Source organism: Peromyscus californicus, unplaced genomic scaffold (assembly GCF_007827085.1).
Source record: "Peromyscus californicus insignis strain IS unplaced genomic scaffold, ASM782708v3 Scaffold_4__1_contigs__length_199733344, whole genome shotgun sequence".
NCBI classification, from domain to species: domain Eukaryota; kingdom Metazoa; phylum Chordata; class Mammalia; order Rodentia; family Cricetidae; genus Peromyscus; species Peromyscus californicus.
In genome coordinates, this window is record NW_026294562.1 from 169910426 (window position 1) to 169937381 (window position 26956).

General features: G+C 48.1%; 1 protein-coding gene across 10 annotated transcripts in view; it reads left to right on the forward strand.

Moving 5' to 3' along the window:
* The window catches only part of LOC128095561 (zinc finger protein 180-like), a 107060-nt gene extending 80104 nt beyond the window's left edge, over positions 1-26956 (forward strand). For 4 of the 10 annotated variants that reach the window (XM_052714637.1, XM_052714634.1, XM_052714635.1 and 1 more), the window contains one exon: positions 1484-5065. In XM_052714637.1, coding sequence (XP_052570597.1) covers positions 1564-3207 — 1644 coding nt within the window. In that variant the 5' untranslated portion in view covers positions 1484-1563 and the 3' untranslated portion in view covers positions 3208-5065. Of the gene's footprint in view, positions 1-678; positions 906-1483; positions 9909-17425; positions 18715-21720; positions 21890-23024; positions 23103-24137 lie in introns of those variants that run through there. The other 6 variants (XM_052714628.1, XM_052714629.1, XM_052714630.1 and 3 more) reach the window with 6 other exon arrangements.

Here is a 26956-nt window from a genome sequence, read left to right on the forward strand (position 1 = left end):
GGTTTTACATTTGTTTCTTTTATGTGCTCACGAACACACCATAGTGTGCAGGTGAAACTCAGAGGTCAACCTTCTGCACTGACTCCCTGCCGAGTACCCCAGAAGCCTTTGCTGATGTTCCTGGAGATGCAGCAGGGATAATTTATTCTGGAATTCTCACACCAGACCTGGACCTGGTGCTCCTGCACATTGGTTGTTTCTGCAGCCCTAAGAAGCTCTCGGGGTGTTGTCTAGCTCACAGTGCCTTTCCTGTTATCCTCGGGGCACCCCTGCTGCTGCTGCTTCCTGGGAGTGTTAGGGGATTGCTGGTGACTCTGGAGAGGCTGGGGATCTCCAGGGCCTGAGGAACATGGGAAAACTTTGAAAACCTGGTTGCACTGGAAGGCTTGGGGACATTTGGAGACCTGGATGTGTTGGGGGAGGGTGCTATGGGTACTTGGAGATCTGGGGGTCATTTGGAAACCTGAGTTGGAAAACACTGATCATTGATATGCTCTTGTAGTCAGTTCTTCAGCCTTGTATAACTTCTAATACAGGTGACCCTGCTCCACCCTGGGAACAGAAATTTATATAAAATATAATTTATTAGCATGGCGGTGATGGTGCATGCCTTTAAAATTATTTTATTTATTTATTTTTTTAAGATTTATTTATTTATTATGTATACAGTATTCTGCCTGCATGTGTCCCCGCAGGCCAGAAGAGGGCACCAGATCTCATTACGGATGGTTGTGAGCCACCATGTGGTTGCTGGGAATTGAACTCAGGACCTCTGGAAGAGCAGTCGGTGCTCTTAACCACTGAGCCATCTCTCCAGCCCCCTGATGGTGCATGCCTTTAATTCCAGCTCTCAGAAGCAGAGGCAGGTGGATCTCTGTGAGTTTGAGGCCAGCCTGGTTTACAGAGTGAGTTCCAGGACATCTAAGGCTACACAGAGAAACTCTGTCTCAAATAAACAAAAGAGAACAACAATAATTGTGTGTGTGTGTGTATGTATAGCAGGTGGCACTCTCAGAAGGTTCTAGAAACCAGAAAGTGGGGTCTGGTTTGGAGAAAGGCGTCATTTCCTTTGTATGCCTTTGTATTCCTTTGTATACCTGTACTCCGGTCTCCATCTATGATTTCTAGCTACTATGAATTGAACCCTCTGCACACACTCCTGTTGACATCATGTTCTGCACAAGCCCCTGAGGCTAAGGCAGAGTAATTAATTTTGGATTGAACCTTCTGAACCACGTGCCACGGTCTTCCTCCTGTAGGCTTGTTACTGCTGGGCACTTGGTCACAGCGGTGATCACGTCTTGTTTTTACTATCTCGTTACCGCTGGGCACTTGGTCACAGCGGTGATCACGTCTTGTTTTTACTATCTTGTTACCGCTGGGCATTTGGTCACAGCGGTGATCACGTCTTGTTTTTACTATCTCGTTACCGCTGGGCACTTGGTCACAGCGGTGATCACGTCTTGTTTTTACTATCTTGCAGCCTTGCCAGCTGTGCCTGGGGTAGAAGAAACCACCCCAAAGCAGACTGTCTCTGATGAGGAAACATCCCATGGAGTGAAGATGGGCGGCTTGGCAAGAGAGGATCCTTGGCTCTCTTCTTGTGAAGAAGTGCCTGCTCCTAAGGAACAATTGAAGAAACAACAGGAAAAGCAAGAGGAAGAGGCCTTTACCCAGGGGAGAGCTGACACTCCTGACGTGGTCTGCAGGTCTGATGAGCTTGACAGGAGTCGCCTGCGTTCTAGCCGGCTTTCGTCCCCCATGATACCTCACAGAAACCATTTTCATAAACAGGCATCACATGTTAAGAAGTCATGTGGTGATGCTGTTGCTAACAATCATCAGAAGATGAGCGATACTCCAGATCTCTCCGAAGACGACAAATGCGGAAATGTCCCTCAGAGCATTCATCTCACTCAGTTTACAAGGACCCCAAAAGGAGATAAATCCTATGAATTGAATGGCCGTGTTCAATCTTTTGGCCGTGGTACACCCCTCAGTGTACATGATAAAGTTCGTATAGAAGGTAAAACCTTTGGCTTTAAAGGGCGCGGGCAAGTTTTGAACCATAACATATCCCTAAGTGAACAGCAGAGGATTCTTGTTAAAGAGGGCCAGTATAACTGTAGTACAACGGCCCCAGGCCCATCTCTTCCTCGGAACATGAGAAACTATTCTGAGGAGAAACGTTTTGAATGTAAGTATTGTGGCAAGTCCTTCAGCTGGAGTTCCCATCTCATTGCGCACCAGAGAACTCATACAGGGGAGAAGCCTTACAAATGCAACCTGTGTGGCAAGTTCTTCACCCGGAGTTCACATGTCGTTTCTCACCAGAGAATTCATACTGGAGAGAAACCGTACAGATGCAATCTGTGTGGGAAATCCTTTACCCAGAGGTATGTTCTTGTGGTGCATCAAAGAACGCATACCGGCGAGCGGCCTTATGAGTGCAACCAGTGTGGGAAGTCATTCAGGCAAAGCTACAAACTTATCGCACATCAAAGAACTCATACTGGAGAGAAGCCATACGAATGCACTCAGTGTGGGAAGTCATTCATCCAGAGTTATAAACTTATCGCACATCAGAAAATTCATTCTGGAGAGAAACCGTATGAATGCAGTCACTGTGGGAAGTCCTTTAGTCAGAGCTATAAGCTCGTCGCACACCAGCGGACGCACACGGGAGAGAAGCCGTTTGAGTGTAATTACTGTGGGAAATCCTTCAGCTGGAGTTCTCAGCTGGTTTCCCATCAGAGGACGCACACAGGAGAGAAACCTTACGAGTGCGGCGAGTGTGGGAAGTCGTTCAATCGCAGTTCCCATCTTGTCATGCATCAAAGAACGCACACTGGGGAGAAGCCGTATCAGTGCAAGCAGTGTGGGAAGTCCTTCAGTCAGAGCTACGTCCTGGTTGTCCATCAGAGGACACACACTGGAGAGAAGCCCTACGAGTGCGGCCAGTGTGGGAAGACCTTCAGGCAGAGCTCCTGCTTCACGCAGCATCAGAGAACTCACACTGGAGAGAAGCCCTATGAGTGTAATCAGTGTGGGAAGACGTTCAGCCTCAGTGCCCGTCTCATTGTCCACCAGCGAACTCATACTGGGGAGAAACCTTACAAATGCAGCCAGTGTGGGAAAGCGTTTATTAGCAGTTCGAAGCGCAGTAGGCACCAGGCTACTCACAGTGAGGAGTCGTGTAAGTCCTGACTAGTTCAGAGTCTGAGCTCAAGTTCACTCCTGTCAGTCCAGCCTCTCTGTTATACCTGGGGGAAGAATGCACGCAGACCCTTTCATTACCCCTGTGCTGCTGGCAGAGAGGAGGAAGGCTTTTAGTTTGACAGGAGAGGATGAGTGGCCCTGGAGAAGAACAGCTGGGAGGCACCCACACAGCTGCTTTCTTGCATGGCTCTGTGCAGGCGTCATCCATCAACTGGTCTTAGAAGCCTGCCTGCTGACTGGCAGAAGCGGCTTCCCAAAGCACTTGAGAAGGCAGAAGCTAGACCCAGAAAGGTTGAGATTAGAGTAAATAAGCTATTTCAGATGCCCTCTTGTTTGAGAGTTCTGGGTTGGCCTTGAGACATGGCCTCTCTGTTGTAAAGCTGGCGCTCAGAAGCTGTGCGCCGCAGGCCGTCAGGAAGCACTCCCAGCTTCTTGTGTCTTCCCCTTGGTGCTGCTGGCTCGATGAGCCATGTCCTCGCACCTCATCTCCCCACCCAGAACCCCCATGCCTGTTCACTGCAGGCAGGTGAGCTTTTCAGTCATCACTCATACAGGCTGGAGCACTTGGGCTCCAGTCACAGCCCAAGGGTAAACTCACTCTGGCGTACCCTCCCATCGTGTTTCAGGAGTGGCTTTTCCATCTCAACGAAGCTTTCTTTGCTCTTCCGCAGACCTCACTAGTTACTCCTTCCAATCCAGAGATAGCAGGAGCCACTGCCTCAGAGTGACAGGTGGCCATTGAGTTTTCAGGGCCCTAGTCCTCTGAGCTAAGCTCATCTGAGCCAAGAAATAGGCTCCATCGCGCTCAAAGCCCCCACACCATTGCCATGTATGCTGAGCTCGAGTGAGTTTTGGAAATTCACACCCAAAACCCATCACTAGTGAGGCTGAATCAAGACAATTGTGAGTTCAATGTAGCCTGTCTGAAAGAAGACGAAAAAACAAACGACCTGTGTGTGTGTGCTCCTGCAGACAATAAGTGTTGCTGCTTTTCCGTGAAGAAAGCACTCAGATCTGAATTTCAGATAAACTAAATCTAAACCAATGGCCTTTCCCAAAAAGTCTGAGTGAGTGCTGGCTGTGGTGAATGTGTGGTGGTGACTTACAGGGTTCTTGTTTTTATACCATAAGAGTGGGTGTAGGTAGAGTTTTCCTGCCTGGCCCACAGTCAGGGCAAATCTCTCTCACCTGCCAGTCCCACAGCCGTCAGACCCGACCAAGTAAACACAGAGACTTGTATTGGTTTCAAACTGTATGGCCATGGCAGGCTTCTTGCTAACTGTTCTTTCAGCTTAAATTAATCCATTTTTATAAATCTATACCTTGCCACATGGCTCGTGGCTTACCGGCATCTTCACATGCTGTTTCTCATCGTGGCGGCTGGCAGTGTCTCTCTGACTCAGCCTTCCACTTCCCAGCTTTATTCTCCTCCTTGTCCCGCCTACACTTCCTGCCTAGCCAATGGCCAATCAGTGTTTTAATTATTGACTAATCAGCAACACATTTGACATACAGAACATCCCACAGCAAGTGGGAAACAGTATTTGACCATGTCAGTCTGCATAATTTCCCTGATGGCTATTTTGTAATCTGATTATCCACTTCTGTGACCAGTAAGATTTTCTACCGCGCAGGTAAAACGACCGATATGAAATGAAATACTTGCCAAGAGTATAGGGCATCTCTGGAAGAGCCTTGGTAAATGTTTGTGTAGCTTGAAGTTGGAAAGGGATCATGGGTCTATTTATTTGATGCTGTTGTTCATGTTGTCATCTTTTGGAGATGCATGTTGTACTGTAACCAGTGGTACAGGAATAAAATGGATGAGAAGCAACAAAGAGACAGACCTCCCTCTTGTTTGAGCTTTTTTTTTTTTGGTTTTTCGAGACAGGGTTTCTCTGTGTAGCTTTGCGCCTTTCCTGGAACTCACTTAGTAGCCCAGGCTGGCCTCGAACTCACAGAGATCCGCCTGGCTCTGCCTCCCGAGTGCTGGGATTAAAGGCGTGCGCCACCACCGCCCGGCTTGTTTGAGCTTTTAAAGAATGGCTAACAGTGGGGCTTGCAGATTTCCGTTCATCTCAGCCTGCGCCAGCCACCCTCTAGGGGATGCTCAAAGCGAAAGTGTTTCATTGGCAAGGACGACTTCCACTAGCAAGCACCCTGTTTGAGAGGAAGTGGGCTCATCCACTTATATTTCTGAGCAGTGTTAAGGAGCACTCCGGTGGTGTTACTCTCCCCTGGGTATCCTGTGATAAGAGTTTTCGGAGTGAGGGAATGAGGCTGGGGAGATGGCTCATTGGGTAAGAGCTGCTGTTCTTGCTGGATTCAGTTCTCAGCACCCACGTTGTAACCTCACAACCATCCATAACTGCAGTTCCAGGGATGCAGCACCCTTTTCTGACCTCCCTGGGTACTAGGCCCACATATGGTACACAGGCGCACATGTGAGCAAAGCACTCATACACGTGAATAAACATTTTAAAACCCAGGAATGCATTTTTCAGGCAAGCTTTGTAGCTCCCATTTGAGGTGGTTTTTCCCCTTGTTTGTTTATTATGGAGGGATACATGCCATTATGCACATGGAGTCACAGAGCAACTTAATTTTTTATTTTTGGTTTTCAAGACAGGGTTTCTCTGTTTAGCCCAGGCTATCCTAGAAAACTGTAGCCCAGGCTGGCCTCGAACTCACAGAGATCTGACTACCTCTGCCTCCGGAGTGCTGGGATCAAAGGGGTCCGCCACCACCTCTCAGCACAACTTAATCTTAAAGGGAGTTGGTTCTCTATCCATCATGTGCACTCGGGATCAAACTCGGGTTGTTGGACTTGGTGCTAAGTGCCTTTACCAAAATGATCCATCTTACTGTCCCTTGATTTTTTTTTTTTCCTTGTGTCTGTTCTGATCTTTATCCCTAAATGATGAATTTTAACCCTGTAAATTACTGTGTATCTGAAGCCTTGATCTCAGAAAAGTATTATTTTACTTTATTTTATTTTTTTGAGAGTTTTTCTTGTAGCCCTAGCTGTCCTGGAACTCACTCTGTAGACCAGGCTGTCCTCAAACTCAGAGATCCACTTGCCTCTGCCTTCTAAGTGCTGGGGTTAAAGCTGTGCACCACCACTGCCCATCTCAGAAAAGTAGCTCTTAAAAGGAGGCAGAGAATTGAGCTGAAGGCCCAGAGTAGAGTACCTTTGGAACAAATAATTTTGAAACTTTGAAATCATCAGTGTTCTGATCTGTAGCCTGTCTGGCTTTCTATTAATTTATACGAGCATGGTTCCTGCAAGACCTAGCATGCCTAGTGAAAACATGCACTGTTATTTAGATGTGTGAATTCCCTGAAATTGGAAAACGAAACCCAAAGTTCTGGCTGCTAAAGATTACTGTGAGTACAATTTCCTCCCCAGGGGACGACTCCCCAGGGGATGAGTAGTGATTCTCAACCTGTGGGGCTCGACCCCTTTGGGGTCACCTAAGATCATTGGGAAACAGATGTTTACATTACAATTCACAACAGTAGCAAATTTACAGTTATGAAGTAGCAATGAAAATAATTTTATAGTTGGAGGTAACCACAACATGAGGAACTGTATTAAAGGGCTGAAGCGTTAGGAAGGCTGAGAACCACTGGTCTAGAGAGTCCTCTGACAGAATGATCTAAGCAGGCTTTTTTCTGTCCCACCCTGTCCTGCAGCCACTTGTAAACAATCACTCAGAGGCTTGATATTAATTGCATACTCTTTGGTCTATTGCTCAGGCTTATTACTAACTAACTCTTACAACTTAACCCATTTCGATTAATCTATGTTTTGCCACATGTCTTGTGGCTTTACCCATACTCTAATACATCTTGTCTCCCCTGTGGCTGGCTAGCATCTGCCCCTGACTCCAGCCTTCTTCCTGTATCTCTGCTTGGATTTCCCTCCTGGCTCTAAACTGCCTTGCCATAGGCCAAAGCAGCTTTATTTATTAACCAGTGGGAGCAACATATATTCACAGCATACAGAAAGACATCCCACATCAGAATGAAACCAGAAAATGTAGTGTAGTGTACCTGGTAGTGGTATAGACTTTATGAAGGACAGTGTCTGAGGGGCTGGGCTATGTCCAGAAGTAGCACTCTGAATTCAGATAGGAAAATGGCAAAAGTTCTCCACACATGGATTTTGTTGGAGGCTTGAAAGTCTGGGAGACAATAGACACTTTATTGCCCATCCCCCTAAGGTTTTGTTTTGTTGTTTTTCTTTTGTTTTTCGAGACAGAGTTTCTCTGTTTAGTTTTGGTGCCTGTCCTGGATCTTTATCTGTAGACCAGGCTGGCCTCGAACTCAGAGATCTGCCTGGCTCTGCCTTCCAAGTGCTGAGATTAAAGGCCCATCCCCCTAATTTATATAGATACAATCAGTATTAGATGAAAGTGCGAGTGTAGGATATTGGATTGGTTTGTTTGGTTTTTGGTTATTTTAATTTTTTGATTCAGAGTCTCCCTGTAACTGTGAATGGCCTGGAACTCACCATGTAGACCAGGTTGGATTTGAACTCACAGAGGCCTGCCTGCCTCTGCCTTCCAAGTGCTGGGATCAAAGATGTGTGCCACCACACCCAGCTTAAGTGTATGGATTTCAGTGGGCACTTGGAATCTTGAAGGAACCATGCTGATCCAAAATGGCTACAAGTTAGAGCCCTGAAAATTTCAAGGTTTGGTTGATCGTAGAAAATTCTTCAGTAAATGCTGAATATGTTTGTGTTTGGCAATGGAGTTGATGAAAGTGTAAAGATATTTGAAGGATTGAATGACTGTGGGTGTTTGCTCCTATTTACCAGGCTTTTTCTTTTAGGCCACCAACCAGCTCCCAAATCATGACATGGAGACTTACTAGTTTTGAATGCTTGGCCTTCGCCTAACTCTTTTCTGGCAAGCTCTTTTAACTTAAATTAACCTGTTTATCTACTTTTTGCCTCGGGGATTTTTACTTTCTGTAGATCTTACTCTCACTGCTTCTTGTGTCTGCTGGCTGGTGTCTGCCTGGCTTTTGGCCCTGGGCGGCTCCCTTGTTCCCTCCTCCTTCTCTCATTCTTTTTCTTCTCCCAAGCCTAGATTTCTCCTCCTATTTGTTCTTTCTGCCTGGCAGCCCTGCCCATCCTTTCCCTGCCTAGCTATTGGATGTTCAGCTTTTTATTAGAGCAAACAGGTGCCTTAGGCAGGCAAGGTGAAACAAATGTAACACATCTTTACATAATTAAAGAAATGCAACATAAACAAAGCTAACACATGTTTGCCTAGTTAAAATAATATTCCACAACACCCATGTACTTCTGGTTTTGGCTACTTGGCCTTGTTTAATATATGAGTGATTCAATGCTGAATATGTGAATGACCCATATGCCTTGCCACAGTTACTGGGGAATGGTTTATGGGTTCCAAGAGTTTTACTGTAAAATAGATTTCTAAACAGAAACTGTTTGCTCAATATCTTTATTTTGGGCTGATAAGATGGCTCAGTAGCTAAGGATGCTTGCTCCTAGTCCTGACCATCTGAGGTTAAGCCCCATGACCCACGTGGGGGAAGTAGAAAACTGATTGTGCATGTTGCCCTCTGGCCTCCACATACACGCACATTAATACACATGAATCTTTAAAAAAAAATCCAAACTTAGGGTACTGAAGAGATCGCTTGGCTATTAAAAGCACATACTACTTTTGCAGAGGACCTGAGTTTGGTTCCCAGCACCCATTTCAGATGGCTTAAGTCGTTTCGGGGGAACTGACACCCTCTTTTGGCTTCCTTGGGCACTACACTCACTCACATGGTGAATACACACACACACACACACACACACACACACACACACACACACACACACACGCGTGTGCGTGTATTTAAAATTATTGATTCGTTTCTTTTGTATAACTTGGTTTTCTTCTCCTCTCTGTATTCCCAGTTCCTCCATGCGCTTTTTATAGGAGAACCTCTTAGACTGGGTGGGTGGTAGCTCTGTTGAGTTTGCTTTGCTTGAGTTTGAGTGTCACGTTTTGGAAAGTTTTCCTTTTCCAAGATTACAAAAAGAGGGTGAAGGTTGGAGAGCTGAAGGTGAGAAGCGGTCGGTAGAACTGTTTCAGACTAAGAATCCCCAAACTCGGGTGAGCATGCAAATGATCTCGAACGGAAGGAAGCCCAGTGGCTGGAAAGACTTTCCTGTGGCCCAGAAGTCCCACACAGTCCCTGACGCTCTCTAGAAAGGCATTGTTTAACACACAGTCTCTCACAGAAAGGTGGGAAAGCTTCGTGGTTAGACAATTTTTGTCTTCAGGAGCGCTAAAGACGTTGTTCCGGACCTCGACATTGTGATATTTAGTCTACTTTCCTGACGGCGGGACTTCTGATCCAGAGAAGCGAGGAGGCACTCTGAGAATTCTGGGAAATGTAGTCCACAACACTCCCAACCTCGGGATACTAGGATAACTTCCGCCGTAGGAGGCTTAGAGGACCGCCCAACTCCGGTCGGGAATTTTGGGAAATGTAGTCCGGGAATCCCCGGTGTTCAAGGATAACTTCCTCTGCACGAGTCTGTGTGTTGTCCCTGCTCCCCTCGGGAATTCTGGGAAGTGTAGTCCAGGCGGCCTGTGCGGGAAGAGTCACTTCCGCCTCAGGTGTGCGAGGCCCCGGCCTGTGTTCCTCTCAGAAAGGTGAGCCCTCCCTCCGCTGTCCCCTCCCGCGTCTGCCCGATACTTTTCAGGTTGCCCTGGGCGATGGCCAGCAGGCGTGGATCCTGGGGAAGGAAAGCGGCCTCAGAAGGGCAGGACGCAGAGTTTGCTTTGAACGAGGCTGCCCGAGGGTGCCGCGCTTGCGCACACCGACTCAGGCCCGGCCGGGGGCTGTCAGTCACCTGGATGGAGGGTCTCCTGGGCGGGGGCGCCCCCAGCCGTCTCCCTAGCCTCTGTCAGCGATGCCATCCCCCAGCTGTGGCGTTCACAGTCTCCATCTCTGCCTCCGTTTCTTCCTCAACACTTTGGTACCCATCCAAGAGTGATTTTGAGTTTCCTGCAAGGCTCAGAACAGCTGGCGCGCGGCAGGAGATGGGCCAGTTTGCTCTTAGTGCTTTCCAAATTTCGGAGAAGCACCCCGGTCCCTGGAAGCTCCAGCGACCCACACATGGTCTCAGAGCCCCCGCTATTGGGTCGCTGGCCCCAGCCTGACCCCTTTACCCCAAATCCGTAATGACTCAGTTTGGTTTTTTTGTTGAGACGATCGCTCCCAGCTGTTGCCTAAAGTGTCCACTATGACTTATGGGGGGCCGGGGTTGATGAGGTCCGGTTTCTCCCCGCATCTTGCCTTCCTGAGCCTATGTTTGAAAAAGGCAGCAGCGGGAAGAGGCAGCATAGAATGTGGTGCAGTAGTAGCTTGAATGAGAAATGACCCCATGGCCTCTGGCGTCTTGGATATTGGTCCACAGTTGGGGGTGGTGTGTGCTGTGTGCAGCCTTGCTGGAGGACGTACGTCACGGGGGCGGTTGTGGGTGGGGAGGGTCAGGCTCTGAGGACTTGAGGTCTTATCTTGCTGCAGTTTGTTCTCTCTGCTTTGTGCTCTGGGCTCAAGCTGGGGGCTCTCAGCTCCCTGCTCCTGTTGCTGCCCCTACCATTAGGGAGCCCTCTGGAACCGAAGCCAAAATAAACGCCTTCTTCTACAAGTTGCCTTAGTCATGGTGTTTTATCATAGCAACAGAGAAGTGACTAATACACATGGGTAGAATTTAGCATCCTTCCTTCTCACTACCCTCTCTTCTCAGGGGCGATGGTGTTTGCACTCATTGACAGATCTGGCTATGAAGCTGCCCAAGCATTTTTTTTTTTAATAAATTCTAGAAGGGGTGAGGAAATACATGGGCATAAGCAGTAAGGATGTTTTATAAGCATTTAACGTTAAATATTGTAAGGGTTTTATACAAGTTAACAAATTCAGCTTCACAGAGCTTTATTGGGTGTGGAACCGTCATCCTCATTTATTTATTTTTATTTTTTACATTTATTTAAGGAAAAAATAAAGTCTGCTTTTTAAAACTTAGATAAAAATTCACTTAATCTACCAAAAAAGAAAAATATAGCTGGTGATAGTGGCGCACGCCTTTAATCCCAGCACTCAGGAGGCAGAGGCAGGTGGATCTCTGTGAGTTCGAGGCCAGCCTGGTCTACAGAGCTAGTTCCAGAACAGCCATTATACAGAAAAAAAAAAATAAATTATTTTCATTACATCCTATGTACATAGATAATTTTATTTCCATATAATCTACATATTTTTCTTAATCTGATGTACAGTCCTTTCTACAATCTTGTGAACTAGGCACGGTGAGATGGCTCAGCAGGTAAAGGCAGGTGCCACCACGCCTGATGTCTGAGTTTGATCCCCGGGACTCTCATGATAAAAGAAGAGAATTGCTATAACATGCATATACCCACCCACCCACAAATAAATAAATACTGAGTGGAATTGGAGCTGGAGAGATGGCTCAGTGACTAACAGGGCTTACTGTTCTTACACAGGACCCCAGGTTCAGGTCCCATGACCCACAGGTGGCTCACAACTGTAACTTCAGTTTCCGGGGACTCACTGACCTCTGAGGACACTGCATGCTGTGGGCAAATAGACAAGCAGGTGTACACATAGTAGTAAATAAAAGTAAAAATATAAAGTGCAACATTGAAGTCCTCAACACTTACATTAAAAAATAATAATAATTAAAAAATTACATGTGCAGGGTCCTAGGTGCGACCCCTAGCGCTGTGAGAGAGAAAAGGCATAAAACGTAGCTTTCTTAGCTAGAGATTCTTAGTGTCTGTAGTGGAGCACATACAACCCCCCAAAAGGTTCTGCATTTCACAAGTAGTTTTAAAATGGTAGTATTAAACAAGCTGTGGGACCATTGAGGTGGCGGGAAAAGGGCACCTGTGGGAAAAGGCACCTGCTGCCAACCCTGCCAACCTGAGTTCAATACCCGGGACCCTCATGGTGGAAGGAGAGAACCAACCCCTGTAAGTTGCCCTCTGACCTCCGTACACATGCTATGGTGTGCATGTGGCCACATAATAAGCAAGTAAAATTTAATGTTAACAAACTGAAATACAGACTGTGAACAGTTAGATGTGTTTGTTGCCATCCAAGGCCAACCACTAAAGGCAAACAGAAATTCTGGCGCTAGAGCCAGAAGCTAAGAGGTAAAATGAACGAAATGGTAAAAATCGATCAATAATAAGCAGCCGCAAATGAAAGCAGACATGGAGTCAGAGGGATAAAACCAGCGAGGACAAATTGCAAGAAGAATGCAATGGTGGACTGAAGTCCAGCCACATCAGTAGCCACAGGATGCCACTTACTCTGCTTTTACATCTGTTGCTATGATAAAATACTCCGATGAAAAGCAGCATGGAAAGGGAAGAGTTTATTTCAGCTTACAGTTCCAGGTTACGGTCCATCGGTGTGGAGAAGTCAGAGCAGAAACGTGAACCAGCTGGCTTCACATCCAGAGTTAGGAGCAGAAGAAATATATGCACGCATGCTTACTGGCTTGCTTGCTGCTCTTCCAGAGGTCCTGAGTTCAATTCCCAGCACCCACATGGGGGCTCTCAACCATCTGTAATGGTTTCTGATGCCCCCTTCTGGCCTGCAGGCATATGTGCAGACAGTGCACTCATACCTAAAAAAATAAAAATAAAAATAAAATACATAAACAAAATTAAGAAAAAAAAGATGCCCACATGCTAAGGTAGATGATCATTTATTGAGATTTTGTTTCCATGTGATTTTAGGTTGTGTCAAGTTGATAATGAAAGCCAACCATCAAATACATCGTTTACAAAGATTACAGATTGGGGACTAGTCATGGTGGCACACGCCTTTTATCCCAGCACTTAGAACATGCCAGCAGATCTCTGTGAATTCCAAACCATGTGTGTGTGTGTGTGTGTGTGTGTGTGTGTGTGTGTGTGTGTGTGTGTGTGTGTTCATAAAGCAAGAGTCTAGTATATGCTGTCTGAAAGAACTTCATTTTAGATACAAGGACAGTTAAGTTAAAAATTTAGCCAGGTGGTGGTAGGAAAACGCTTTTAATCCCAACACTTTGGAGACAGAGGCAGGAGGACCTCAGAGTTCAAGGCCAGCCTTGTCTACAGAGTGAGTTCCAGGACAGCCAGGGGCTACACAGAGAAACCCTGTCTCCAAAAACCAAAACCAAAACCAAAAAAAAAAAAAAAAAACTACAACAAAAAAACTAAAGCCAAAATAAAACAAACAAACAAAAAAACCAACCAAACAAACAAACAAAAACACAAAAATTTAAAAGTTTAAAAGATTAGACAGGCTGTATTAGGCTTTTTCTTTTTGGGCCACCAATCAGCTCCCAAGTCATGACATGGACAGAGACTTATTATTAGTTATGAATGCTCAGCCTAGCTAGCTCTTTTAACTTAACCTGTTTCTCTTTATCTACCTTTTGCCTCAGGGCTTTTTACCTTTCTTACCTCTGTGTATCTTACTTTCACTGTTTCTCTGTGTCTGCTGGCTGGCTGGCCTCTGCCTGGCCTCCTGCCCTGTGTGTCCTCCTTTTCTCCCTCGTTCTCTTCTCTTTCTCTTGTTCCTCCCAAGCCTAGATTCCTCCTCCTATTTATTCTTTCTGCCTACCAGCCCTGCCTGTCCACATCCTGCCTAGCTATTGGGCATTCAGCTCTTCGTTAGACCAATCAGGTACCTTAGGCAGGCAGGGTGAAACAAATGCAACACAGCTTGACACCATTAAACAAATGCAGCATAAACAAATGTAACGCATCTTTGCCCAATTAAATTAATATTCCACAACAGCAGGTGGATCTCTGAGTTCGAGGCCAGCCTGGTCTACAGAGTGAGTTCCAGGGCAGCCAGGGTTACACAGAGAAACCCTGTCTCAAAAAAGACAGGAAAATCTTTGAAAAGATTAAAGAGAAAAACACATTTATGGTTTGAATCAGTAGTGTCCCCCACTGGCTCGTGTGTTTTAACACTTGGTTGCCGGCTGTTGGCACTGTTTTGGGAGGTTGTGGAACCTTTGGGCTATGGGGATTTATCGGGTGGAAATTGGTCAATGTGGATGGGCCTGAACACTGTAGTGGAGTTTCTCTGTGTCTTGGCAGCTGCTCCCAAATAACCACACAGAAACTTAATATTAATTGTAAATGCTCAGCCGATAGCTCAGGCTTATTACTAACTAGCTCTTACAACTTAAATTAACCCATTTATATTAATCGGCATTCTGCCACATGGCATTACCTCTCTTTCATTTTGTACCTTCTGTTTCCTCTCTGTATCTGGCAAACCGTAGTTGAAAGTTTTCCTGTCCCAACTGCCTGCTCCCAAATAATCACTCGGAGGCTTACTCTAAATTATAAATGCTTGGCCAATAGCTCAGGTTTATTACTAACTAGCTCTTATGTTTTAAGTTAAGCCATATTCTTTATTTATGCTCTGCCATGTGGCGGTACCTTTATTAGCATGGCATGTTCATCTTCTCCCTCTGCATCTGCCGACTACTCCTTTCCCTGTGCCCTCCTTTTCCCCATCATTCTCAGTTTGGCTTTCCCACCTAACTTCCTGCCCGGCTACCGGCCTGTCAGCTTTTTATTAACCAATGAGAGCAATACATATTCACAGTGTACAGAAGGACTATTCCACAGCAGCTGGCGACTCCTCCAACTCCACCCTTCTTCCCAGCATTCTCTCTTCCCCAAAAATCCTGCCTACCTATCGGCCAATCAGCTTTTTATTAAGAATGAGAGCAATACATATTTACAGTGTACAAATGTCGTTCCACGGGAGAACACTGCAACCTGTTCACTCTAACATGAGGCATCTCCACATGCGTGCCCCATCATGCCTTTTCAACAATGCTCCATGACACAGAGCTCAGATACAGCTTCTCTGCTCCCAAGTCCCTTCTGTCAGGTGTCTAGTCACAGTAACAAACGAAGAAGGACCCAACACACAAGCGGAGCACAGAGCGGTTTCATTAACAGCAGACACAGGAGACTTCCAGACTGCTGCCAGCTGGGGCAGGGGGCAGTGCACCATGGTCAGTTTGCCAGCTAGACACGACAGATATGACAACCCCAAGTGCATAATCACGAAACGTCGCATGAATGAAAGACAACAGACCCAAGAGACTGCAGCACTTTTCTCAGTGAACAATGCAACAAGTATACTGAAAACTAATAAGGATATACAGGCCAGAAGAATACTATTAACCCCTGGACCTCATTCACATTTCTAGAACATTCCACCAGGAAACTCACATACATTCTCTTCAGGTTGATCATTTGTGCTGGGCTGAGTTTGATGCACACATTTTAGGGAATAGGAACCATGTAGAGTTCCCATCATGACTCTTGCCTTGTGCAGGGATGGGCATAAAGGAATTAGTAGTGGCCGTTTGTCATAGGTGTGCCCTTCAACAGGGACTGTCGCTGTTTGTCACGACACGACTGTGTGGGTTCACGTGGATCCATGGAAAGAAGACTCAGAGGCATCTTAAAAATGAATATAGCCTTTCATGGCTGCAGGGGGGTCCAGCCTCAAAGGACTGGAGCACTATCCCTTCACCTAGGGCATTTTTATTTCTCTCTATTTACTGTTTAGCCAGTTAATTTCCGTACCTTCAAAGCAACCCAAAAGGAGCTCCCAGAGATAAAATGCCAGGTGCAAATTACTTGATTTCTCAGGTACCTCGGGTTTCCTGAACCAAGTTTTGCATAGGCCTTTGATCCTTGGGAGACTCTCAGACAAGATTCACATAGGGCGATAAGAGAAACAGAAGGTGTGGCATAACAAAGGAAGGATTAGGGCTAGGTGCTGCTCTTTGGAGCCAGGCCAGGAGCTCAGCAGGAATGCCACCACAGGGACCTTTGACTCAATGAGAATATGTTCAACTTCTTTGAAAATGGATAAGAAAGAAAGTTTCAGTACCCCTCTCTCCCTGTCCCCAGGCAGTTTTGGTGGGATGTTAAAGAAGGTCCATGCCATCCCAAAGATGTTAAAGACTTTTTAGAATGTCTAAAGGGTGATGTGTATGGATTCGTGATTACTAACCTAAATAAAGACACTGTTTAGAGATGGATGGAGGCTAGTGTGTGGACCGTTAACTTCAGTGGCAACAAGAATGGTCTTACCAATAGCTAACTCATGTTTGATGTTTATTATGCACAGCCCCAAATCTCTAACACGTTGGTATGTGCCCTTGTTTCTCTTTTCAAATTATAATATTTATTTTTGTGTGTGTATATGTGTAGTGCATGCCTATGTGTTTTGCCCAACGCCCATGCAAGTACAGAGGCAGGAGGAGGAGGAGGACATCAGGTGTTCTGCTCTATCACTGCTTAATTCTCTTGAGACAGAGTCTCTCACTGAACTTGGAGGTAGGCTGGTGGCCAGCCAGCCCCAGTGGTCCCCCTGTCTCCACCTCCCACAAGCATACAGCCATGGAGTTGCATTTCACATGAATGCTAAGGATTGAGTTCAGGTTGTGCAACAAGCCCCTTATCCACTGAACCATCCTCAGCCACTTACTTGTTTATTTATCTTTCAGTGTTGGGGGTAGAATTCAATACTGAGCTGCATCTCCAGCCCCCACTGGCGGGTTCTTCGTAGTGCCTCTACCATTGAAAATTGTGTGACGCTATTCCTGGGGAGACATGACAGATGTCACCTCATCCCAGACAGAGAACCAGTGACAACCCAAAAAGTCCAACTTGGTGAACCACTGAGTTTTATTGGGGTTTATTGGGGTCACTTACGGGAGCAGAAATGACTCAAAGACAGCTGCATCACCAAAGCCCACCCCAGCATGGGGGACAGCTCACAATGCTGGGAACCTGGAGCACACTGCATGGTCTGCAGGAGCTCGACAGGCTGGAGAGGGTCTTAGGTGCCTCAGTTGGTCTGAATCTCTTTATCAGATCTGCTGGGACTTCAGCTGATGTGAGCCTCTTCTAGGCAGCTCAGCTTGCTGAGATCTCACTAAGTATTCCTTACTGCTTATAAATGTCTGGGAAGGGAGAGGTCTGCTGAATCTGGTCAGGTTCAGGGACTTCCTGAAGCTTTTGAGTTGTTTATTTCCTGAATTTTATTGAGCTTCTCGGCATAATGGATTTCTTTCTTTCTTTCTTTTTTTTTTTTTTTTACCTTATAGAACATTCTCCATCTAAGGAGGGTCCCTACAGGATGGGACATTTTGTCTTGGAAGACACTGCTATACAACACTGAGCCACACCCCAGCCTCTCACTGGGGGATTCTAGGCAGGGGCTCTACCACTGAGCCACACCTCCAGCCCCTCACTGGGGGATTCTAGGCAGGGGCTCTACCACTGAGCCACACCCCAGCCCCTCACTGGGGGATTCTAGGCAGGTGCTCTACTACTGAGCCACACCCCCAGCCCCTCACTGGGGGATTCTAGGCAGAGGCTCTACCACTGAGCCACACCCCAACCCCTCACTGGGGGATTCTAGGCAGGGGCTCTACCACTGAGCCACACCCCCAGCCCTTCACTGGTGATTCTAGGCAGGGGCTCTACCACTGAGCCATACCCCAGCCCCTCACTGGGGGATTCTAGACAGATGCTCTACCACTGATCCACACCCCCAGCCCCTCACTGGGGGATTCCAGGCAGGAGCTCTACCACTGAGCCATACTCTAACCTCTCACTGGGGTTAGAGCAAAGGGGCAGTTCTGTGATGCAGATTAGAATTCACTTCTGGGCAGTCATGGGGACATAGAGAGGTTTGATTCCTTACAGTAGCTGTCCACACCTGGAGCACAGAATCCCAGCAGCCCTTAACACTGAGTGCCAGCACTCTGGCAGCGCTTTTGCAGATGACGGAATTGAAATTTAAAAGGTTAATGAACTTAGCTATGGTTACTCAGTGAGCACACGCTAGCACCACACACCTTTTAAAAAATTACTGATATTTATTCAGTGTGGGTGTATACACAAGCACATGCCAGAGGACAACCCGTGGGGGCCCGTTCTCCCCCGTGTGGGTCCTGGGGGCTAGCCTCAGGTCGTCAGGCTTGGCTGCCTCCCCCTGCTGAGCCATCTCAGCCCAGCACCGGGCTCGAACACAGGCGTTTCGCCCCTTGATGCTACTTGGAGCCAATACCTTTCCCCACTCTCCTTCGCCACATTTCCCAGGATGGCAGTGAACACTCTGGGAGATGTCCAGTATGAAGTCAGGACAGTTGGGAAGGCTCTTCCTGCCTATAGCCTAGGGTGGGCGTTCTTGGGGGTGCCTGGAATGGGGCCCGCGGGCCCCACTGTGCAGCACATGCATGTGGCTATGTCTGGAGGTGCGAGGGGTTGTTTGATCTCACTTGGACAGAGTTGTATGTTCCCTCTCTCATGGTGTCTGTCATCCTGTCCTGCCTTCCCAGGTCTCCACCATTTCCTAGAAAAAAAGGAAGAGAAAATGACCAGATTGCAGGTGAGTTGATTTTCATCTGTGCCATTTACTCCATGTCTCGGGGCTTCTATGGCTGTGGAGAGACGCCATCACCTGGCAACTCTGACAAAGGAACACATTTAATTGGAGGTGGCCTACAGTTCAGAGGTTCAGTCTGTTATCATCATCCTGGCAGCATGCAGGCAGACATGATTCCGGAGAAGGAGCTGAGAGTTCTACATCTTGATCCACAGGCAACAGGAGACTGTGTGCCACACTGGATGTAGCTTGAGCATAGGAGACCTCAAAGGCACCTCCACAGTGACACACTTCCTCCAACAAGGCTACACCTACTTCAACAGGGCCACACCCCTAATAGTGCCACTCGCTACAGGCCAAGCATTCAAACACGTGAGTCTGTGGGGGCCATAACCTGTTTGAACCACCCTGGTGTCTCAGAGTGGGTGCACTGTTCCCCTCTTGGACGCACACATCATTTTAATTCTGTAAATGAATGGTGTAAAAGAGAATAGAAATTCAAAAATTACACACATCATCATCTTGCTTACAATGCCCCCCCCCCCCCCCCCGGCCCCATGGCCATTTAAAGCTACATTTGCTGGGCTATAGCATGGAATTGGACATATATTGTGAATTTAAAATCTTCTGATGCTGTCAGTGAACGCACTGATGTTCCCCAGTGATGATCTCACCATTTGCATGAAGTTATTCCCCACCCACAAGCTGCAAATTCCTGAGGCATCCCACAGCTTGATGTTGCTGTATCCATTTCCCTATGGAGAACTTTGACTCAGAAAACAGCTTTGAGGCTGGCCGTGTAGCCCCGGACACATCACTCACCTGGCACTTGGCAAAAACCTGACTTCATCCCTCGCACCACACAGCAATGAAAATGCAACAGGAACAGCAGTCTGTCACAAGTCTAACTTGTGTAACCTTCTAGAGACTCAAAACTGTATAAGTCTCTCTCCATATATATATATATACATATTATATACACATACATGCACGCACACATGTGCATACACACCAGTGAATCGATATCCCTTAGGTGATACTTTATTGTTTTTTTTTCACTTTGTTCTTCTTATTTTATTTTAAGATTTGTGTATTTTTATTTTCTGTATATGAGCATCTTGCCTGCATGTATGTCTGTGCAACATGCGTATGCCTGGTATCCCTGGAAGCTAGAGAGGGTGTCAGATCCCTGGAATGAGTTAGAGATGGGTGTGAGCTGCCATGTGGCTGCTGGGAACCAAACCTGGCTCCTCTGCATGAGCAGCCAGCCTCTGAACCTCTGAGCCCCCAGGTTTCTTTCATCACAGTGGTTGACATGGGGTTGGGGGAAGTTTTCACAGTTTATGCCTTGAGTTAATTGAATGTAAATATCCTCAGCACTGCGGGGCACAGTCACTCCCCATCCATCACCTTATTCACAGGCATGAAGGACCGAGTGGGGCAGGGGTCCTTCACACTCCTCCGTGAGGATGAGAGATCCATGTTCACACAGGATGAGGAGTGTTCTGAGGCCTTTGCCTTCTGGGTCAAGACAGTCAGCCTTGTTTAGTGGAAAATCAGAGGGAAAAAAGCAGAGTACAGAGCAAAGCAGGGCAGGGCAGAGGAGGGCAGAGCAGGGCAGAGGAGAGAAGAGGAGGGCAGGGCAGGGCAGAGCAGGGCAGAGGAGAGCAGGGCAGAGGAGAGCAGGGCAGAGCAGGGCAGGGCAGAGGAGGGAAGAGGAGGGCAGGGCAGAGCAGGGCAGGGCAGAGGAGGGCAGGGCAGAGGAGGGAAGAGGAGGGCAGGGCAGAGGAGGGCAGAGGAGAGGAGAGCAGGGCAGAGGAGGACAGGGCAGAGGAGGGAAGAGGAGGGCAGGGCCAAGGAGGGCAGGGCAGAGGAAGGCAGAGCAGAGCAGGGCAGAGGAGAGCAGGGCAGGGCAGAGGAAGGCAGAGTTCTCCATCCATAGCCAAGGGCAAGATGCCTGGAACCTCCCGTGGAGCAGGCATAGGCTTGAACAGGTCTGCAGTATAAACATCCAAGATTTCTCTATAGCAGCCAAATAACAAAGCAATATGCAAGACGTTTACAATGTAAAAGGAAGTGAGAGCAATCATGTCTGCCCGGTGACACTACAGAAGAATAAATAGGAAAGGTGACCAAGGGCCTGTGAGGGAGCTCAGTGGTAAGGGAGCTTGCTGCCAAGGCTGAGGGCCCGAGTGTGATCTATGGGACCCACATAATAGGAGAGAACTGTCCCCCTGAAGTTGTCTTCTGACCTCCACACATGCACTGTGGTATGCATGAGCTCCCCAACACACACAAATAAATAAAAAATAACCTTTTAAAAAGAAATAGTTAATATATGGAAAGAGAATAATTATTACTAAATTGACTTAATTGGTGAGCTCCAGATTCAGTGAGAATACATTGTCTTATGAAGTAAGGTGGAAGGGGCTGGGGAGATGGCTCAGCAGATAAAAACACTTGCCACACAACCCGATGACCCGAGTTCAATCCTTGGAGTCTGTGTAAAAAGCCAGATGTGGTGGTGCACCTCTGCAATCCCACTATGGAGGGAACGGGAGAACCGCCTGGAAGCTGGCAGCCTAGCTAGCCTGGAGTACACAGTATGGCAGAAACATCAAGAGATTGTACCCTGCCCTGTGTTTCTGCGAGGCTGAAGCCCTCCACATACATGCCGGGCCACGTGCTTGCCGTGACACACGCCCACACGTGCGCACAACATAATAAAGCCATAACTTTTCTTAAGATGCAGAGACAGAGACAATGACACTGATGTGAGCTTCTGGTCTCCACGTGCATGTGCACAGGTACGGACATATGCACGTGCACACTCATACTCACAGACAGACAGACAGACACAGACAGACAGACAGACAGACACACACACACAAATATGAGGATTTCCTTTCTGCCCTCGCGATGGGAGGGTCCAGCGGAGTAGAAGGCAGCAGAGGAGGAGCCTCCACCTAAGAGGCTCCAGTCCTACACAGCTTCTCCACGTCTTCTCAGCACCACCTCTTCTGTGGGCATAGCCTGTGTTTGCTGTCACAGGAGACGGTGACGTTCAGGGACCTGGCCGTGGTCTTCAGCGAGGAGGAGCTGGGGCTGCTGGACGCCGCCCAGAAGCAGCTGTATCGTGACGTGATGCTGGAGAACTTCAGGACGCTGCTCTCAGTGGGTGAGGATTTCCAGCTGGGTTTCCAGCTGCTGGGAGCTCAGGGATGCCTGGAATTAGTCTCAGGGCTTGGCTGTCTAGGAGCACAGGAGGTTTTGCATGGCTCCATCGTCTGTCTGTTGAGCTGTATATGGGACTCCTGCTTGATTTTGTCAACTTGACATAAGCTAGAGTCATCTGGGAAGAGCAAGCCTCACTTGAGAAAATGCTTCCATCAGGTTGGCCTGTGGGCAAGTCTGTGTGGCATTTTCTTGATTCATTATTGCTACGATTATGCCCAGCCTACGGTGGGTGGTGCCAGCCCTGCCAGGTCACTCTGGGTTCTGTAGGGAGCAAGCAGCACCCCTCCATGGCCTCTGCTCCAGCTCCTGCCTCCAGGTTCCTGCCTTGAGTCCTGCCCTGGCTTTCTGTTGTGGTGGACTACAAGCTGTAAGCTGAAATAAACCCTCTCCTCCCCAAGTAGCTTTTGGTCATGGTGCAGGAGAGCGGGCCCGTCAGGCCCTTCGGCATTGGTGTCCATAAAACCCCTCTGCTGTGCGGTTCCAGCTTGTTTGGCTTTACAGGGTGCGTGGCCGTAACTATTGATCTGATTCTTTGGGAGTTATTTTTAAAAACATATTTATCATGTGTGCGTGCGCCCATGTGTGTGTGTGTGTACGCCATGTTGAGGGCAGGTGCCCCCAGAGGCCAGAGAGGGCTTCAGAGTTCCTAGAACTGGAGTTAGAGGTGGTGGTGAGCCACCAAACCCCAGCCCTCTGGAAGAGCAGCCAGTGTTTTTACCACTGAGCCATCTCTCCAGCTCTAAAGTTCTTTTTTTCCCTCCCTCCCTCCCTCCCTCCCTCCCTCCCTTCCTTCCTTCCTTCCCTCCCTCCCTCCCTCCCTCCCTCCCTCCCTCCCTCCCTCCTTTCCTTCCTTCCTTCGTTCTGTTTCTTTTCTTTGAGTCAGCATCTCATATAGCCCAGGTTAGATTGTTCTCAAACTTACTATATAGCTTAGGGTGACCTTGAACCTCTGATCTGCCTGTCTCTACCTCCCAGATGCAAGTATGGCAGACATCTACTTCCATACCCACTCTTTTTATCTAATTTTGACAAAGTAGACATCATCAAACTTTTGCTTTTCTGTCTTTTTCACATAGCACATCAGCCTTTCAAACCAGATCTGATAGCCCAGCTGGAGAAGGAAGAGAAGCTTTACATGGAGGAGACCCAAGGAGGTGGGTACCCAGGTGGGCATGATGATGCTGGGCCAGGTGGGAGTGATGCTGCTGGGCATACATACATACATACACACACACACACACACACACACACACACACACATACACACACACACACACACACACACACACAGAAAGAGAGAGGAACCACACAGAGAGAGGAAACACACACACACACACACACACAGATCACATACAGAAGATGGAGAGACCACACACACATACATACACAGAAGGAGAGAGAAACCACACATACACAGAGACCACACACACACACACACACACACACACACACACACACAGAGGAAACACACACACACACACACACACACACACACAGAGAAAGAGAGAGGAACCACACAGAGGAAACACACACACACACACACACACACACACACACACACACACACATACAGAAGATCGAGAGACCACACACACATCCATACACAGGAGAGAGAAACCACACACACACAGACACAACACACACACACACACACACTCACACTCACACTCACAGAAGACAAAAGACATTTTCCACTCTGGGAATACCCCTTTTGTGTTCTCCACTGGGTCACCCAACAGCCCGTGATGAAGCCACAGTGACATGCTTAGAGTTCCCTAGACCTTTGGATGGGGCCACAGTTGATATCCAGATTTTGTTAGGAAAACCTAAATCTTTTTTTTTTTTTCTTTTGTTCTTTGAGGCAGGGTTTCTCTGTGTAGTCCTGGCTGTCCTGGAACTCACTCTGTAGACCAGGTTGGCCTTGAACTCACAGAGATCCACCTGTCTCTGCCTCCCAAGTGCTGGGATTAAAGGTGTACACTACCACTGCCCAGTGGAAAACCCAGATTTTAAGGTACCCAGAGAGCCTCGGTTTTGTGGCTCCTGTGCGTATGTATCAGGTGTTTTGTAAGCACCCACAGAAACAGTGTGACATGTCAGTCTCCTGCTGTGAGCCAAGTGTTAAATACCAGCGTCTCTCAATAAGGGGTTCACTTGTGCGTTTGTTTGGGTTCTTCTCATCCTCATAGGAAGCGAGGGTGGACATGCTGTGGAGAGTGCCGAAGATGTGGAATTAAACTCCCTTTGTCCCAAAGAGCTCTCCTCCTGTCAGACCTGCGTGTTACCCGGGGCTCAGGACTTGGTGAGAAGATGTACAGAGAGGAACACTGAGTCTCAGAACCAAGGAGATCCTCCCTGCTGGGTGTGCGCAGGGCTGCCGGGTCAGATTTCTGAAGATGGGAACTACGTGTTGCCCCCTGTAGGTGGCGACTCTCGTATGAAAAATCAAGAGTTTCCTTCCCAGCAGTCTTGGAGGGACTCATGTCTCAGTGGGCCATGTAATTGCCAGTGGAAAGGTCAGCAACCATCCGTGAGAAATCATTTCTGTAGATGTGACAGCGTTGGGTGGCTCTCACACCACAGTGGCAATGAGGGGGTACACAGAAAGGGGACAAGCTGTAGTTTCCATGGCTACAGAGAAGAGACCGTGAAGGCGTTGTCACTTAAGCAGGACTTGATTAAACCGAGGCCTGAGCCCTGCCCGTGTATGGAGTATGGAAGAGCCTGGGGCCGTGGCGACAGCAGTGACCACAGCTCTCACACCCATCAGCGGCTCCATTCAAGAGGGAAGCCCTGTCCACGCAGTCCACGTGGAAAGGGCTGTCCCGACAGGTCAGCTCTTCACGTTCATCCAAGTGTGGAGGCAGGAGACGCAGGTGCTGCTGAGAGGGCTCCCCTGCGGTCCCCTCCAGGAGCGTGGACAGAGCCGAGGCTGTGCCAATGCAGCGAGAACGTCCGTCACGGCTCCCCTCTTAGCACCCAGAAGGGCAGCATCCCCGAGAAAGCTTTTGATTGCTGTTTACACTGTAGTAGTAATTTTAGGGCCCATATTAGGGAAGAACCCAACAAATATGAGAAGAATGGGAATGTTTCTAATCAGAGTTTATATCTTCAAGTTAACCAGAACATCCATGCTGAAGAGAAGTTATATCCAGGTGTGGACTCTAGAAAAGATTTCACACATTGCTCAAATTTCAACACTCAGCACAGAGTTCATGTGGAAGAGACTCTCTATAACTCTGAGTGTGATAAGCACTTCAGTTTGCCCCCACCTTTCCAGGACTTTCCAACAGTGGACCCCAGAGAACAAGTGCATAAGCATACATGCAGCACCAGCTTCAGTCAGAATTTGTGTACTCAAGGCCATCAGCAGCTTCACATCGGAGAGAAGCCTTTTTATAAAGAGGGTGGGAATGGCCGTAACTGGAGTCCCAGCCCCAGAGAACGTCAGAAACGGAAGCCTCACAAATGCAACACCTGTGGGAAAGCCTTCAGTCACAGATCGGTCCTTAACGTTCACCAGAGAATCCACACCGGAGAGAAACCATACAAGTGTGCAGAGTGTGGGAAGGCCTTCAGTCGGAGTGCCTACCTTCAAGCCCACCAGAGAGTTCACACCGGAGAGAAACCATACAAGTGTGAAGAGTGTGGGAAGGGCTTCAGCCGGAATTCCTACCTACAAGGCCACCAGAGAGTTCACACCGGAGAGAAACCATACAAGTGTGAAGAGTGTGGGAAGGGCTTCAGCCGGAGTTCACACCTTCAAGGCCACCAGAGAGTTCACACCGGAGAGAAACCATACAAGTGTGCGGAGTGTGGGAAGGGCTTCAGCTGGAGCTTTAATCTTCAAATTCATCAGCGGGTTCACACAGGAGAAAAACCCTATAAATGTGGAGAATGTGGCAAAGGCTTCAGCAAGGCCTCAACTCTCCTGGCCCATGAGAGAGTCCACACGGGAGAGAAGCCTTACCAGTGTGACCAGTGTGGGAAGGGCTTCAGTCAGAAATCGTACCTTCAAAGCCACCGGAGCGTTCACTCTGGAGAGAGACCATATATATGTGAGGTGTGTGGGAAGGGCTTCAGTCAGAGAGCATATCTCCAAGGTCACCAGAGAGTCCACACGAGGGTGAAACCATATAAATGCGAGATGTGTGGGAAGGGCTTCAGCCAGAGTTCCCGCCTTGACGCCCACCGCAGGGTCCACGTGGGGGGAAAACCGTACAAGTGTGAGACATGCACGAAGGGATTTAGTGAGCACTCCCGCCTCCAAGCACACCAGAGGATCCACACAGAGGGAAGCCCGTACAGATGTGAGCAGTGCGGTAAGGGCTTCGGTGGGTGTTCCAGTCTCCAGGCCCATCACAGAGTCCACACTGGGGAGAAGCCATACAAATGTGAGGTGTGTGGGAAAGCCTTCAGCCAGAGATCAAATCTGCAAGCTCACCAGCGAGTCCACACGGGAGAGAAACCCTACACGTGTGAAGCTTGTGGGAAGGGTTTCCGTTGGAGTTCAGGCCTTCTGATCCATCAAAGAGTCCATAGCAGCGAGCAGTTCTGTAGGAGGGAAGAGTGCAGAAGCAGTCATCCTCCTGAGAACCTATGCAGAAGCCAAGGCCTGTCAAATGCCGTTCTGTTTTGTTAACCAAAGTGTAGTGTTTGTACCCAACATGAATGCCGGTGGTGGCTGGAAACAACATGGTGTAGAGCTCTACCAAGAGTTTGCCAAAACCCCAACAAGCTGTTGCAGAGGATCAAGAACTTCCCAACATGCATGTCAGCAGGAATTAACAGAAGTATGATGTCCACGTCCACCAGCACGTGAGACTCTGTCCGCTGCCAAGGCTGCACGGCCATGACTGGAGGGGTGGCTCAGTGGTGACAAGTAACTGGCTGCTTCTGAAGAAGACCACGTGGTGGCTATCTGACACCTCCATGATGCCCAGACATATGTGCAGGCAAAACACTCACATACAGAAAAACAAATAAATGAAACCATGGTCTTCCCTAA